General features: G+C 43.7%; 1 protein-coding gene across 2 annotated transcripts in view; it reads right to left on the reverse strand.

Moving 5' to 3' along the window:
- LOC143769574 (ovostatin-like) overlaps window positions 1–16,889 on the reverse strand; it is a 54,967-nt gene that overhangs the window by 17,527 nt on the left and 20,551 nt on the right. Inside the window, exons 15-22 of one of the 2 annotated variants that reach the window (XM_077258255.1) lie at window positions 15,821–15,970; window positions 14,366–14,536; window positions 6,099–6,237; window positions 5,144–5,249; window positions 3,059–3,290; window positions 2,045–2,168; window positions 1,261–1,379; window positions 472–523 (exon numbers count right to left, since the gene is read on the reverse strand). In XM_077258255.1, the coding sequence (XP_077114370.1) occupies window positions 472–523; window positions 1,261–1,379; window positions 2,045–2,168; window positions 3,059–3,290; window positions 5,144–5,249; window positions 6,099–6,237; window positions 14,366–14,536; window positions 15,821–15,970 (1,093 nt within the window). The remainder of the gene's footprint in view (window positions 1–471; window positions 524–1,260; window positions 1,380–2,044; window positions 2,169–3,058; window positions 3,291–5,143; window positions 5,250–6,098; window positions 6,238–14,365; window positions 14,537–15,820; window positions 15,971–16,889) is intronic. The other variant, XM_077258256.1, reaches the window with a different exon arrangement.

Below are 16,889 nucleotides of genomic sequence, written 5' to 3' on the forward strand. Positions count from 1 at the left end.
AGGAGGTTAATGGAGTATAAAAAAAAAAAAAAAAGCGTTAAAAACGGCGTCTTGTCTGTCTTCTATTGCAGCTCAACCCTAAAAAAGTGAGCGGAGCAGAACTACAATAGCAGACAACTTTGCACAAACCTAGGGCTATTTCTGTAAAAAACAAAAAATACACACAACCCCTCATTTATTCTTTTGCTCAGATATACTGGTAACATATTAATGGAAGTTAGGAGGAGGCAGTATATAGTGGAGAAAGGAGCACAAAATGTATACGGTAATATAAATTTGGTAAAAAGGACACTGCACTGACCACAACAATCCTAACCCTTGATTTATTTTCGCACATCCCCTGTTGATGGTCATCCCTGAAGTGTCCTACCATTATGGCTAATGGGCCTCTGCCAGAGTGAAAATCGTATCAAGTCATTTCCTTTTTTAAAACATTTTCTTATTTTATTACATTCGAAGCCATGATCTTACCATTTACACATACTAGGGAGCTCTTAGTTACTTCTTTCTGAATGCCTTCCGGCTAAATAAAGCAAGAAAAAAAATAAATAAAGCTATAAATTTGTGTATTATGAACAACAACAAAAAAAAAAAAAAAATGAAAGTTTCAAAGGACATAACATTTCTAAATGGACATCCCATCTAAGGGACCATAATGTATTATAGCCCGCTCTTGACATCCTATCCTAAGTGGCCCTGCCTACTTATGAAGGACTCACAGGCTTTTTTTTTTTTTTCCCCCCCCTCTTTAAGAGTGTGCATGAGTCTTGACAGTTGCACAAATTCTTACATGAAAATACTAATTCAAATTATTGAAAAAAAACCTGTACATCCCAAAGCATAGCATCTCCCCCTGTATATGACCTAGAGGTCAGTTACGAGGCCTGGTAGAACCATCACCTTCGGCATGTTCAAAAATATTATTTTATGGGAGGGAAAAAGTATAATTTTATCCTTGAGTTGGAATCTTTATAAATCAGAGATAGAGAACTTGCTAGGACACACCCAGTAAAAACTTCTAGTAACATTAAAGAGGTTTTATCCTTCCACCTAGAAACAGGGCAGCAATAACACCAGGCACTGGGGCTCGAGGAAACCAAAACATTGTTTAGCCACAGAAGTAGAAAGCAGCATCTTAAATGGCTGGTGGTGGCTCGAATACTAATTTTGTTCTGGGGTCCAGGAATGTTCATTTTTGCTTCGGAATAGAGGAGAGAAGAGGAAGCCTAGTTGCAAAACTATTAATTAGAAACAAAATACCTCTATAATGATCGATCGTACGATGGTATCCTTGTAAGAGACCCCATCTTGGTCAGCGGGACCTTCGCATGTTTCGCCAAGATGGACAGTTTCACCTGTTATAGTGACCGACACCGTTCCTGCAGCAAGTTGAAGCATATACATTTACAGGTTGGGTAGACAGTGCAATTATCAATGAACATATTAAACTTTAAAAAAAATATTTTTTGACAAGTGGAAAGCATCTAATGGAGAAAAGTAAGTGAACTATGTTCAAGTGTATAGCCATCCATATTAAAGAAAAAAAAGACTGTTGGGATCCATCACATCATGGAACATGTTCTCTGGCAGTTCTTTCCCTTGTGTCTTACAGAGAGAAGTCCACTATGGTTGTCCATCTCGAATTAAGCCTAAAGATTTGTGCTGCTCTGGTCCGGTGACCAGTTTGGTACTTGATGGCAAATGGACCAGGGTAGTGAATTTTGGCATCCTTGACCTGCCATACTGGTCACTATTTGTGGCATCGCACAAGATGGCATGACATACGAAGGGTTAGTAAATGCAAGAGGTACCAAAGATGCCAGACCAAGGGTGTCAGGCAGGGTGGACAGCCTTGGCAGTCAGACTGGAAGCTAGGCCAGGGCAATACCGATCTTTTTGCTCATTTCTAGGAAGAGGTTGTTTTCTGGCCCTATTATGGATCTTAATATAAGAATTTCTAAGTAATCTTGAAATCAGGCGACCGTAATGGAGCATTCAGTAGAAGATTATACATTTTAGATGACCGGATTTGACGTTAACTTACCTACTGATATGGCTTTCAAACTAAAGGAGTAAGAGGCCCGTTGCCCAGAGCAAACACATTTCTCGCTGTCCTCGTCCAATGCTTCTACTGTGTAGTCGCTGGAAGGTTGCAGTGTTGCACGGACCTGCACAGATGGGACATGTCAGAATTTTAATGAAAAGGTTTTGAGAAAATAACTAAAAAAAAAAAAAAAAGTCTGCAATACAGAATGGTCAAAGAAATGATGAGGAATCCAGCTCAACGAGAGTGAAAAAAACCTTTTCTTTATTCACTTGAAAAATGTGTTCAGTGGAGGATAAAAACCATCAGCAATTACAGAGAATAAAATGCGCTATCAACGCCTTTCTGGTGACCAAGCACCCTTAGTCATGATGTGGTACAGAACGAAAAACAGCTTCATTCTGTGAAGAGCAACACATAGAAGAGAGAATCCTATGTACTACGCCATAGACACAGCCATGACTCAGGGATCCAGGTCACAAGTACTGATCTGACCATTTGTACAATATTGTCTCTCGTACCTTCCTACTTTTCTATTGAGACCCCCTAAAACACCTAGCGTTTCCCCCACCAATCCCCCTAGCTGCAGTCTTGTCTTTCTAGAGTTATCTGGTTTTACATATAGTATAAAAAAAATGTTCTTCATTGTAAAACGTTGTCATTGTATGGAAATAATGAGTGCTGGCTTTCAAGTGACTGGGACGTGGCTGCAAATCATTCATCCATATGACCAGTAGATGACAAGGAGGGCACCTACCAACCAAGCACTCTACTCTTGCCTGGGTAAGTAGACATGGCGCTAAGGTAGTACCCTTCTTTGCCTCAGTGAAAATTGCCTATGACTCAGACAGACAAATCCAATAATTCATAAATCAAAGATGTATAGTGTGTAAGCAACTCAACTTTGTTTTTCCACCCCATGGATCCAAAATGATAGAACATATGTTCTGTAAACCCCGTCCCCCTAGCTACATGCCTGAGGAGTAAGAAACACAACAGATGGCAAATCCTCACCTTGGCACACTTGTTCAAGTAATTGGATATCACAACTTTTACAATCAGAGTCTCTCCTCGAACAAAGGAGTACGGAAGAAAGTCAGATACAAAGAACTCCTGGAAAGAGGTGAAGTTGGCCGGCTCCTTGCTCATTCCAAAACCATTCGACCAATCAAAACAGACCATGTCAGCTTTCCATTCAGTGATAGTGCCAGGAACCACCAGAGGTAAATAGCCCATGCCATTTTCACTATGAGAGATTACAAAATTAAAAATTACTTTATGCAGAAAAATCCCCACAAACAAATTAGATACACTAGATTTCACAACAGGGTCTTATGCATTTATAAACAGAGCAATCGCTGGGAAATTGCCATCACCATATTGTCTCATGGTGTGGTGTTAGACTAATGCAACACCACCTGGGCCCCCAATGGACAAAGCAATGCACAAGGTTAGTCATCATATGTAAAGATTTCTTACGTATGCAAGTTGCCTGCTCAGAGAAGAATAGGTCTAGTGCCAAATTCCCAGGAGAGCATTGCATGGCCTAAGTGTCTCTCTATGCCGACCTGGTGATCTTCACAAGGAGAAACTTTACCCATTAGAGCCCCTTTTTTTCTTAAGTAAAAAATGTGTAATAATAAGAGGCATAAATAACGTCCCGATCCCTCTGCCTACAGCTACTATAGACATTCAAAAATTTGTTCAGTGACCAGAAACATTGTGCCGAGTGGTCCCTTAGGCTTGCTGCCCTGCCAGTCATCACCACTACGAGATAGACTGGTTACACGCCTTCCTGCGGGTCGGTAGATTACGTGCGGTGCTTGTACTTCATTTCTGCCGAATTCCTTCTTCATTTGTTAACAACATACAGATACAGTTTGGAGGAGCGCGTTCATTGTGAAAACTGAATGGAAAATGGAGTTCTTAAAGAGGGACGAAAGAGTTTGTAAAGAAGTTTGGAGGTCAAAATCTGAAGTCCAAACCGGATGTTCTGTCATTGGTGAATAATCCCTAACATTACTGGATAGGCCTGATTGACAATGTCCAAAAATTTCTGAGAAAACAATTCAAGATGTGAAACGGCGACTTCTGGCAACTCCACGTAAATCATTGCACAGGTTTTCCCAGGAGACAAGCATGTTGTATTCCACATGTCAACGGGCAGCCAAGAAAGGTCGTGTTCACCCATACAGAGTCACGATCGTTCTTGATTTGAAAGGGCCTGATCCAGAGAAAAAGAATGTTCGCGCTGGAATTTTTCCTTTGGAGCCATTTGAAGGGTTGGGTGTACAGTAACAAGCCACTAGAGCATACAGTGAGAAATTCAGGCCATGAGCCCTGACATCCTACGGAATACATTCAAGAACGAAATGGAACGGCGCCTGCAGACTGGCTTGCCTGTGAACGGTGGACATTTTCAACACCTGGTTTAAAACATCAATTTTTCATGAACCAAGGTTTGTACAGTCCAAATTACAGCACGATAGATCGTCTTTTACAAGTTACAGCAATTTTTCTGGGTAAAGTAGAAAGTGAATCACCATGTAGAAGCGGAACTCGTCAAAAGTGAGGACGGTCACTTCTATTAGCCACTTCACAACTTTGAAAGTCTGAATTGGGTGAAAGAAGTGAAGAAAAACAGATCACGTGCACAGCAAGTCGTTTTGACAGTGCAGAAAAAAAAATCCATTCTTTTTAACTTTTTTTTTTAGTGCTTTTTCAAGCACGTTTCACGTGGAATCCACCTGGAGAAAAGACATTGTGTGCACAGATCCTCATAGAATTTCAGAAAGAAACAAAATCAGCCAGTAGAAGATGAAGGGGAATGGGGAGGTTACAGCTGCAGTTTTTCCTCTCTAAAGTGTGACGATATCTGATGGCTTCTGCTTGCTAAATCCAATATGCACCCACCATTGCTTAAAGGGGTTTCCCAGAATTAGAAAAACCATGAAAAACACAAGATCAGCCAATGGCCTACGTTTGGTCCTGAGGCCCAGTTCAAATTACGGGCAATACTTTTAAAATGATAGTAACAATCAGTTTTGGGTTTTTTCATCCCTGAAATTGAATTAGCTCTATCAGTTAATGAAGTCTTACCTAATATACACTTTATCAAAGAACCATACTTCAGGAAAACTTATTCTCAGACTTTGGATCTCAGTAGTAGCTCCGAGATCAGCAGGGGGTGCTGCAAATGATTCTGCTGTAAAAAAAAAAAAAAATTATATATATATATATATATATATATATATATATATATATATATATACACACAAAAAAATTGGGAATGATAGTCAGAAGTATCATTCCTATACCTTTGAATTACATGTACGGTATTTTTATTTTTTTTTAAACTATAAAGCTTTTTGTAATTGGATTTTATGAAGACATTTAGATATATAGAGGATGTAGAATCTAAACTATCACCGTGCATAGCAGACTGCAGGATGAGTTACCAGTGAACCCATCAGCAAGCTCCTCTGACAGCAGGATCTGTAATCCTTATCTTTTCTTTCCAGAGTGATCTTCTAAGCAGATATATAACCAGATCAGCTCAAACTATAGCTCATCAGAGAAGAGATAAGGTCACAGACCCTGCAGTTAGTCGAGCACATTGATTAAATGGTAACGCCAAAGGATATGCTTGCTATGATGTCTTATAGATGCGTGTTCCTCCTTCGACACCTGCATCTTTCTCAAGAACATGGTTCCACGATCCCCCAACTCACTGCTGCTGTCAGTGGAGAGGTGGCTGTGCATGTGCGGCACTCCCCTTTCACTCTGGGAGTGGGAGTTACAAGTATAGTTAAGTAAGCCTGCTCGGCCACTTTCGGAACAGCCATAGAAGTAAGTGGGGACAGCTCTGAGTGTTCTACAACCTCTCAACTGACAGCGTCTGTGGGACAGAGGTTCTCCATTTTCAAGATAAATGTGTCCCAAAGATTGGCCCGCATCCTGCAGACATTTATAGCATATCTTATGGAATACTCAAAGATGTCCACATTATTTAAGTAATGAAGGCAATCACTTGTTTGTGTCATGATTGTATTACCTGCCATGCTAGCAAAGGCTCCGAAATTTGAAGTCATGAAACCACCATTCGAAAAAGTTGGTCTTGCAAAAATAGATGGCTGCCCACAAAGTGTAGGTTTCCTTAAGGTTGTATTTGTAAGAATAAGCAGGCCGATATCCTGAAATGGGAAGAAACAAGCGCGTATCACCATGACATATGGACGATAGAAGCAGACAATGCATGTCACCATCATCAGCCTGAAGAAGAGGCAATCATCACCCCTCAACACCTTTAGCACTTTTTATTGTTTTCCCACCCAATGTGTGTGGAGGATCCACGAGATATATAATATATATCTCCTTTTGAGCATCCAAAACCCGTACAGGGGGAAGGTTGTGAGGATGGGTGGCTCAGGCAGGCAGCAGTGGCAAGTATCAGCTTCTGAACTCTTGGCCTGGGTTGTAGGTCATTATTGAGTGCACAATGGCACTTTCGTGGCAGAACTTGGACTCTAATGGACTCACAGCACTTTCTAGACCCATGTGTTACCAACAAGTTGTGTCAAGAAGGGCATGCCGCCTAACAAGGGAAGCTTGGTTTGATGAAAATGGTAGTACTTCACACCACCATGACCTGAGGTGCCCAATGGTTCCATTTCTGAGGATAAAGCCCAACCAAGAGCCCCAGGAATCTCACCACAGTGATCCAAGGACGCACTTCCCATACTCTTAAATTGGCATATGTGTCACCAGGTGCTGCTACTCTTGGGGAGGAAGCTCCCACCAGCTTGACTTTCTCATCCACAGATCTCCTTGTTTGCATCATTGTGGCTAGCAGGAATAAGAACCTGTGTTGTCAAGTTACAGTAAAACCCATGTAGGATTATCATAAAACCCATGTTAATCCTCTTATATTCCAAGGATGACTAGGAATATTACTGAGAAAATATTTTCTTGATCTCTCTTTAGTGGCTGCCAATGTTTTACTGGTGAGGTACCGAGGTCCAATACGTATGGTCCCTTCACTTCAATCTGTGGCTTACCCCCATGTGTGGCTGTGTCTGGTATATACATTGATGGCAATTACTTAGAAGAGGCCATTCATATAAAATTTCCAGAAGATGAAAAGGTTTTCTATCCTGTACCCAGCCCATCTAAAGGCTTCAAAAACAAAAAGTCATAGTTACTCACCGTTAACGGTGTTTCTCGGAGCCCATGACAGCACTACGGAGAGAGGGGATCCGCCCTTCAGGGACAGGAAACCTACAGATAAAAGGGCGGTACCTCTCCCTCGCATCAGTTGGTTTACAGAGCATCAGAGGACCTCCAGGTTAATTACAACAGAGAACATTATATTATAACATTTCTTAAAAGAGGAAACCCGTGCCTAAACCTATAGTATATATATCATAAATTAAATAAATTATATTTAGAAAGGTGCTCACCGCACTCGTGATGGGAGGGAATAAGCAGGTGCTGTCATGGGCTCCGAGAAACACCGTTAACGGTGAGTAACTATGACTTTCTCGGTCTCCCATGACAGCACTACGGAGAGAATTGCAGAGATTAAGCTTAGGGAGGGACCACCGCCTCAAGGACCCTTCGTCCGAAGGTTAAGTCAGATACAGAGGCTAGATTTAGTCTATAGTGCCTAAAAAAGGTTGATGGTCATGACCAGGTGGCCGCCTTACAGATTTGCTCTATTGATACCTCTGACCTCTCAGCCCATGAGGTAGCTACTGCTCTTGTGGAATGCGCTTTTATACCATCCGGGATTGTATTCCCCGAGGATGAATATGCCAAGGCTATTGCCTCCTTAATCCATCTGGCTAAGGTTCCCTTGGATGCCCGGAATCCTTTTCTGGGACCCTGAAAACAGACAAACAAAGAGCCTTCCTTCCTGTACTCCCTGGTGGAATCTAGGTATTGGACTAGGCATCTTTTAACGTCTAGATTATGGAAGTTTAGTTCTTTCTCGTTTTTTGGGTTTGGACAGAAAGATGGTAGGGATACTTCTTGTGACCTATGAAATTTTGATGCCATTTTTGGCAAATAGGCTGGGTCGGGTCTAAGAGTGACTATCATCCAAGATTTTAGTGAAAGGTGGATTAGAGGAGAGGGCTTGAATGTCGCTTATTCTGCGCGCAGATGTTAATGCTACTAAGAGAATAGTTTTGAGTGATAATGTTTTTATGGGAATCGTTTGTATAGGTTCAAATGGAGGGCCCGTTAATGCTGAAAGGACTAAATTTAGGTCCCATGAGGGTATTTTTTGAATAACTAAGGGTTTTGACCTTGTGACCGCCTTGATAAATCTTATTATCCAAGGGTTAGCTGCAATGTTTTGGTTATATAGAGCTCCTAAAGCTGCTATTTGCACCTTAAGAGTACTGACTGCCAACCCCTGCTCCAGACCTTTTTGTAGGAACTCAAGGATTTTAGGGATTGAAGGCCCGTCCTGGATCTTTACCTTGGAGACAGATAGGAATTTCCTCCATGTTTTCCCATATATTTTAGTAGTGATGGGTTTTCTACTTTTTAACAGCGTAGCCACTAAGTTATCCGAGAAACCCCTTTCTCTTAATAGTCCCCGTTCAAAAACCAGGCTGTCAAATGGAGGTTCGACTCCTGTGGGTGGAAGATTGGACCTTGATGTAGAAGGTCTGGCATATCCGGTAGAACCCACGGGTCTGATATCGATAGCATCCTTAGCCAGGAAAACCATGCCCTTTTTGGCCAGAATGGAGCAATAAGGATCATTTTTGTTTTGTCCTCTCTGACTTTCCGAATGACTGCCGGAATCAGAATGGTTGGCGGAAAAGCGTATGCCAGTTTGTGTGTCCATGGAATCAGAAAAGCATCCAGAGCCTGGGGATTCCCTTCTGGGCTTAGAGAACAAAATTTGCCTACTTTTTTGTTTCTGCAATTGGCAAACAGGTCTATTGTTGGTGTCCCCCACATTTTTGTGATCTGATTGTAGATGGATTGGTTTAGGGACCACTCGCCTTGTTTCAACTGAGTCCGGCTCAGGTAATCTGCCCTTTCGTTGTTTGAACCCTGGATGTGTAGTGCCGAGAGGGATAGTAAGTTTTCTTCCGCCAGTTTGATAATTTTGGCTGAAGAACTCATTAGTGAACGAGACCTTGTTCCCCCCTGGTGGTTTATATAGGCTACAGTCACTCTTGTCTGAAAGAATTCGGACATGGTGTCCCTGAATATCGGCTAGAAAAAATAGAAGGGCATGATATACCGCCCAAAGTTCTTTTTGGTTTGAGGATGCTAATAGTTTTTGATCTGACCAATTTCCCTGGGCTACTTTGTCCCCCAGGTGGGCCCCCCACCCTCTGGGGCTCGCATCGGTTGTTATTATCCGAGAGATATTTGGTACCCAAGGGACTCCCTTTGACAGGTTTTGGTCTTTTCCCCACCAAAGAAGGGAACAAATAACTGATGAATCTAGGATGAGCCGGCTTTCCAATTTGTTTTTTAGTAACAATTGCCATTCCAGGATGTGCCACTGAAGCTCTCGTGTGAAATTGTGCGAAGGGTATCGCTGGTAGGCATGAGGACAGAGAGCCCAGAAGCGACATTGCTCTCCTTAGAGTCATTGAGGGATTGTGTAATGTTCGCGCTATCATGGACAATATGTTGTCCTTTTTGGGACCCGGAAGTCGGCATTCTTGGACCCGAGAGTCTAATGTCAGTCCTAGGAACTCTTGTACTTGACAGGGTTCCAATTTCGATTTTTTTACATTTATAAGCCATCCCAAGTCCGTCAGGATGGTCATCACTTGGTCTCTCTTTTCCCTGCAACTTTGTGCTGAGTTGCTTGCGATAAGAAAGTCGTCCAGGTAAGGGATTATTAGTATATCTTGTTCCCTCACGTGGGCCATCATTTCCGCTATTATTTTCGTAAATATACGTGGGGCTATTGAAATCCCGAACGGAAGAGCTTTGTATTGAAAAAACCTTATTTGACCCTTTATGGAGACTGCCATCCTGAGGAATTTTTGGGATTGATTGTGGATGGGCACATGGTAGTATGTGCAGCGCCCCAGAGTCCTGGTCGTTGCAGTACTGTGGCTCCGCCACTATGGGGAGCTATGGTGCGTCCGATGGCACTGAAGGAGTTCATCTGATCAGGTATCACAGACACCAATACATTTCACAGCCGGGCCTCCGGGGGGAGCTAAGGGTGCTATTCATTAGGCCACTCCCCACCATAGTGGGTAAACTGGGGGTCAGGCAGGAAGTGAGATGAGAAAGCTGACTGGGTTGGAACCAGGCAACACCTTGTGGCAGAGGGTGTTGTGGGGGGAAGATACAGTAGGGTCTCTGTCAGGGGTGGGATCCTGACAGAGGCTTGGCAACGAGAACGAACGTAACGGGACCGTGCCTGCTCCGGGTAGCGGCGGTGCCCAAGAAAGGATTAGAAGAGAGATAGATTGTGCTGAGTGAGAAACGGGATCACGCAAAGGAGAAATACCAGTAGGAGTCGTGCTGTAAGACCGAAGCAACATCCTACTGAGGCGCACTACCGGTGGCCGGAACGCCGAGGGAGTAGAATAACATTCAGCTTCAAGCAATACTCCAAACAGCGGCAGGACAGTCAGTCTCAGGCGGGCTGTCTAACTCAAATCACCTATGAAGTCTTGAGAGGCAATTGCGGGAGAGGGGCGTCTCTAGGGTCCCGGAAGAACTCCAGGCCTACCCGTCAAACAGGTGCCATTCCTACCCGAACCTCAGGGAGGGACGGAGGATTAGCAGAACATCATCTAGTCGAGTTGTGAGGGAACTTAAGAAACAGACACAACAGTTGTGGGGTACTTTCCGTAAGCACAGCAGGGAAGGACTACAACACATAGCGCTAGGGGGAAGGCACAGATTTCCTCCTGTGAAGAGAACTCTGGAAGTGTCATTGGACTGGCCGGACTTGCGCAGCCTGGTGAACCGTATTCTGGACTGAGGACCCAGAGATCTCCAGTAAAGAGGTAAAGAGACTGCAACCTGGTGTCCTTGTTATTTATCGCGACCTGCACCCCACAACTGCACCGTTACAACACCACTTATTGCACCGGACGTCCTCCACTGACAGACAGGGCCACGGACCGGGTCTAGCCACCGTGACAACCCCAGGACTGAGACCCAGAGGCCCGGCTCCGGGTACCCCTCGGCCCTGCGGCGGTGTGGGGGCACTCCATATGCGTCGGTTAGATCTATTACGACCATGTAGCAGTTCGGGAAGAGAATCTTTATAGTGGACCTTATTGTCTCCATTTTGAATTTGTAATTTAAGACGTATCCGTTTAGGTTTTTTAGATTTATGATCGTCCGAAAGGACCCGTTGGGCTTTGGTACTAAAAATAGAGGGGAGAAAAAAAACCTTCCCCTATCTCCTGAGGAGATATTTCCCGAATCACTGATTTTTGAAGTAGGGACATAATTTCCTCCTCTAATGCAGTTTGTTCTGCAGCCGAAGATCTTGTTTTTGTTGTTACATAATTCCGGGGAGGGAAAGAGACAAAATCTATTTTTAGACCATACCGTATAATTTTTAAGATCCAGATGTTGTTGGAAATTTTTTCCCAGGCGGGAAGGAATGATGTCAGTCTTCCTCCCACCGGAGGGTAAATGTCATTTGGAGAACTTTTTATCACGGGAGGTGTTGCCAAAGAGGTAACCCCTATCCCTTCTCCTTCCTTCTTCCCATTTATTCTGCTCTCTGGGGGGGGTCTACGGCGAAAAAAATCTGCGGCTCCGAAAAGACTGTTTAAATGGAGTCGGACCCAAATTTGGAAACCCCTTCTTCTTATCTCCCGCCTTTTGGAGGATGTCATCCAGGGTTTCTCCGAATAAAAAAAATTTCTCACATGGGATAGAACATAATTTTAATTTTGTTTGTAGATCTCCCAGCCAGCTCTTTAGCCACAAGGTTCTTCTGGCAGCGTTGGAAAGAGCAGCGGCCTTAGATGTTAGGCGTACAGAGTCCGCCGAGGAGTCCGCCAGGAACGCTGCTGCTGCTCTCATTGCAGGGAATGAATCCAGCAATTGTTTTCTGGGTAACCCGTCTTTAATCTGACTTTCAAGCTGGTCAATCCACACCATAAGGGATCTGGAGGTGCAAGTAGCTGCAACTGTAGGTCTCAGGCTACCCCCAGCTGATTCCCATGCTCCCTTGAGGAAAGTATCCGCTTTTTTATCTAACGGGTCTTTGAGGGTACCCATGTCCTCGAATGGCAGCGCGAATTTTTTCGAGGCTTTGGCTACCGCAACATCTAGTTTTGGTGCCTTATCCCAGAAAGAGGAAGCCTCATCCTCGAAGGGATATTTTCTTTTAAGGGAGGGTACCGAGGAATTTCTTCTATCCGGTTTCTCCCATTCTTTTTTAATTAATGTTTGGACATTAGGATTTAGGGGAAAGGTTTTTCTCTTTTTTGTCCCAGACCTCCAAACATCACATCTTGGGCCGTTTTGTCGGGTTTGGGTTCCTCCACCCCCATAGTAGCCCTAACTGCTCTCACTAAGGAATCCACTTCTTCTAGTGGGAAGCAATGTCGGCCAGACTCTTCCTCAGAAGAGGATAGGGGGGGATTTTGAATCGTCCGAATCAGCATTTTCGGATGATGATCTGGCCGAGTGGGAATGTACCGACTCCTTCACCCTCTTCACCTCTTTTTGGGAGGATAGAAGGGCATTCTGAACCTCAGTCCTAATTACATTTTTAAGCTCAGAAGCGAAGTCGGGGGTCTCCTCACATAGTAAATACTGGATGCATGACTTGCAAAGCTTTTTCTCCCAGGTTACTGGTAAAGCTTTGTCGCAGGTAGGGCAGACCCTATTTTTCTTTTTGTCCCGGCTCTTCTTACCCTAGTAAGGGAGAAGAGGGAGCCCCATTATAAAAAATGTACATTCACGAAGATCACTCACCACTCGGATGTGGAGGCAGGTACCGGTTCTGGAGGGGGCGGGCCTGTTAAGGAAGGTGCTTGAGACGGAGTATCAGTCTTCGCAGCTGATCTGCTACGCCGTGTGGAACGGCTGCTAGATCCACTCCTGGTGCTCTTTGTGTGGTGCTGCTGTCCTGGCTGCAGCTCCTGTGGATCGCTGTCCTCCATGGTTACAGGGAGATAGTGCGGCGCACATGTGCGCCGCACTATCTCCCTTTTTGTAACCGGCGCCAAACCCCCGGCGTCTGCCGCACTTCCGGTTCCTGCGTGCTCCCAGGGAGAAGATATTACTGTGCATGCGCGCGTGATGACCCGGAAGTCCTGCCGCATTTCCGGAGCGGCGGCCATCTTTGTGCACCCGGAGTGTGCGCTTGTCGGCGCAGGAGCTCCGGTGATCCAGCACCCCTCCTCATTTGATTCGGCGGCGTTCTCCCCTCGCTCACCCTGAAGGACCCCTCAGTCCCAGCGGTGGCGGCTTCGGGAGCCGGACAAGCCGCGGCAGGAGCCTCCTCGCTGCCGGAACTCAACCGCCCGGTCCATCGGTCTTCATGCAGGTACCGTCCGAAGAGAGGTTCCCTGTCAGGGACAGGAAACCAACTGATGCGAGGGAGAGGTACCGCCCTTTTATCTGTAGGTTTCCTGTCCCTGAAGGGCGGATCCCCTCTCTCCGTAGTGCTGTCATGGGAGACCGAGAAAATTTGCTCATCTCTTTCTGGCCATTAACATTGCACAGGGTCCTCGGACAGGGTCCTGGCACCAGATGACTGCACTAGGGTCCACATATGTGCCAGAGCTCCTTAGCAACTTTTCTGTTCCCCTTCAGCTGACACTAGTAGGGGACACAGAAAAAAAGAGGTTCCTGTGCAAGAACAATATAAGGGCCCTTTGCAGTTCAATAGTTCTTGATAATGTACAAGTGCACCTGCATTGGAGGTAAAAGTGGACCCCCTTTATCTCTTGAGCCCCTGGTCAACTGCACAGGTGGCACCATTGGTAGGTTTGTCCCCTGGCTGGTACAACGTGTGACCGTGTACCCCCCTTTTTGTTCACAAACATGCTCTATGAGGCCAAGTCAACATGTCCCATGCAAGTTGGCTGATGACACTTTACACAAATTGTACCAAATTTATTATGAGTTTTAGAAACTTTTCAAATGGCCAAGTCTTGTTATATCTAGCTTTTTTAATAAAATGCACCATTTTTGTGGGCAAAATTTTGAAGTAAAACAAGCCAGCAGGTGCAGGAAAGATGAGAAAAACAACTATCATGTGCAGCAACATGTACCAAACGTATCATGCTGTGTGCTCCACTGACTAATTTAGGACAGCTTATGTCTGCTCGGAAATGGTACAATACTCACGTTCAACTGCTGAGTGGTGTCTCCTTCATCGGGGAAGCCGACAATTGAATAGTACGAACCATTGACCTTGATTTGCTTATTGGAATCAATACAAGGTTCTTCAGGTGGAGCCACACTGTATCCTTCATAGTAGTATCCACTTAGACTATTGTATTGTAGAGAGGAGTATACCTTAAAAAAAAAAAAAAAATCAAGATCGTTTCTTAATACAATGTAAGACAATTGGAGGCAACTGAGCGCAGTGTCAACCAAAAGAAAATTTCCTGGAGAACACCTTCCACCTATGTAGCCTATGCGCTTGTCCGCTTTGTTTTTTGTAATGCAGCATATATCTCACCATTAAGACCCTGACCGGTAATTGATTTAAAATTTGGTTCCATTTTTGCTGGATTTTTGTGGTCCATTATGTAAGAGTGTGGACTCACTGGATGATTATTTGATACTCTGGTGGCCAGTTTGACCACGTCTGTCATGCGAAATCTAAGCTTCCTACTGGCAAAGCCCTCGTGGACCTCCCCAAGATCAGATTACGCCTTCCTCATATCAGTTGAGGTAGTCAGAACCTCAACTTCAGCAGGTGGTCAACCCATGAATATCAGTCTCCATCAGAAAATGGGTCACTGTTGCAGCAAAGTCTCCTTTACGTGCTGCAACATTGCAAACCAGAGAAAAAACAAAAACAAATTGGTGGTTTGAAAATTCAATGCCAAAGATCTGATGGACATGAAAAGTCTTATAGTTGGTTGGGAAGAATTTCATCAGAGTCATCATTACTGCCCAGCAATGTGCAAAAGGCAAAGATGCCAATTTACATAATTTTGGAAGGCGGCATGATTGATTAAGATTAGTGATGAGTGAGCGTGCTTGAATAAGGCGTTATCTGACCATGCTTGGATAATATTTTCGAGTCCCTGCGACTGCATGTTTTGCGATGGTACACAGACGCAACGCATGTGGGAAATGCCTAACAAACACCCTATCCGAGCAAGCTCACTCATCACTAATTAAGATCAATGAGGATTGAGCAAATTGGGTGGATATTTTTTATAGTATAGAGACCAAAAAGCTATCACAGAGGTCACAGTTAGGGTATTTTTGACCAAGACCTTGCAAACCATGGAGGAAAAAGCACAGGGAAGAATGCACAAACAATTGAAGCACTCATCACTAGTTAACTCATTGGTTCTGTTCATCCAGGACAAATTGAACTTTTGGAACCATAAAAATTAACATTTTAAAAAGTTGCAATATATAAAAACTGCTTTCATCTTGTTGTATCGATAGCAATGTCAAAAATGCAGAAAGTTACTGACAGATAGAAAGAAGAACTTGCGGAAGGGAAGATTTGAGTAGAAAAGATGGTCAGTGTGTTGTGTTATTTGCCATTAGATTAGGCTTAATGTGAGAAATGTACGGTTTTCCATATAAATCCTCCGCTTTTAGATCTGTTCTTACCATGTCAGGAGTAAGAGACTGATCTTGGCCAAGAAGCAGAAGACTTGAATCATAAATCCTCACATGACACATGGAACGTTGCTCTGAGATAATATTCAAATCAATGGAGGAACCGGGCGTTGCTCTTTCAACTGAGAATTCCAAGGATGCCTAAAAACGAAAAAAAAAGGACAGGTTATCGATTGTCTTATAGCAACCATCTGCGCTATACAATAATGACATCTCCATGTTGAGTTGGGAACAATTTGGTAAAAATTCTCAGACCTACCCTCAAAGGATTTTTTCCTAAGCCAGAGACAAGTTGTAGCCAAGTGAGCTAACATTTTTTTTTTTTTAGCAGAAAAGATGCTTCCCCAATCAACTAGTTCTAACCATTACATAACATGAGCAGAATAAGACACAAACCATGTTCATCTGTCTTGAGTCAAGAGAGAATTTTCTTAGAAAGTTGCACCTAATAAGTCAAACTTGCAAGATCGTAAATTATTTATTTTGCAGGGTACTATGCCAGTCACAGGTGGAAAAATTGCAGAATTTCAATGTGTAGTAGAGTGAATTAGTAGAAAGGATGGGACTCTTTCAACATCAGTGTTATAAACACGATCTAAAAACGTCTATGAATTAAGTGAGAATATAATATCCATCTATATCTATCTATCTATCCATCTATCTATCTAGCTCTTCTGGGGAGGAGATGGTGCTGTGCGGAGCTTGGCTGGGCTTGCCTATCAAATTTAGCAAAAGCACCAGCATTTTTATTTTCAGATATGTTACTAAAGACCCTGTGTGGAATAACATTTCCACTGATGCTCATGGAGGCACACGCCACCGGTAAGATGCCTCTTAATGAATTTGGCACATCTTATACCTGAATGTCCATAAATAAAACTTGCGCAGGAAACGCCATTCTTACTTAATTAAACCCAAAGGCCGCGATTCACCATTGCCTTTGAGCCCGTTTTGCACTTTTTCTTGTTGGTTTCGAATTCATTATTCCATTTGTGCCCTTTGTTTGTTGATTTGGTTTTTTTTTTTAAGCCTACGTTATGTATGTTCTCCTACTCATTTT

This window comes from Ranitomeya variabilis, chromosome 4 (assembly GCF_051348905.1).
Source record: "Ranitomeya variabilis isolate aRanVar5 chromosome 4, aRanVar5.hap1, whole genome shotgun sequence".
Lineage (NCBI taxonomy): Eukaryota > Metazoa > Chordata > Amphibia > Anura > Dendrobatidae > Ranitomeya > Ranitomeya variabilis.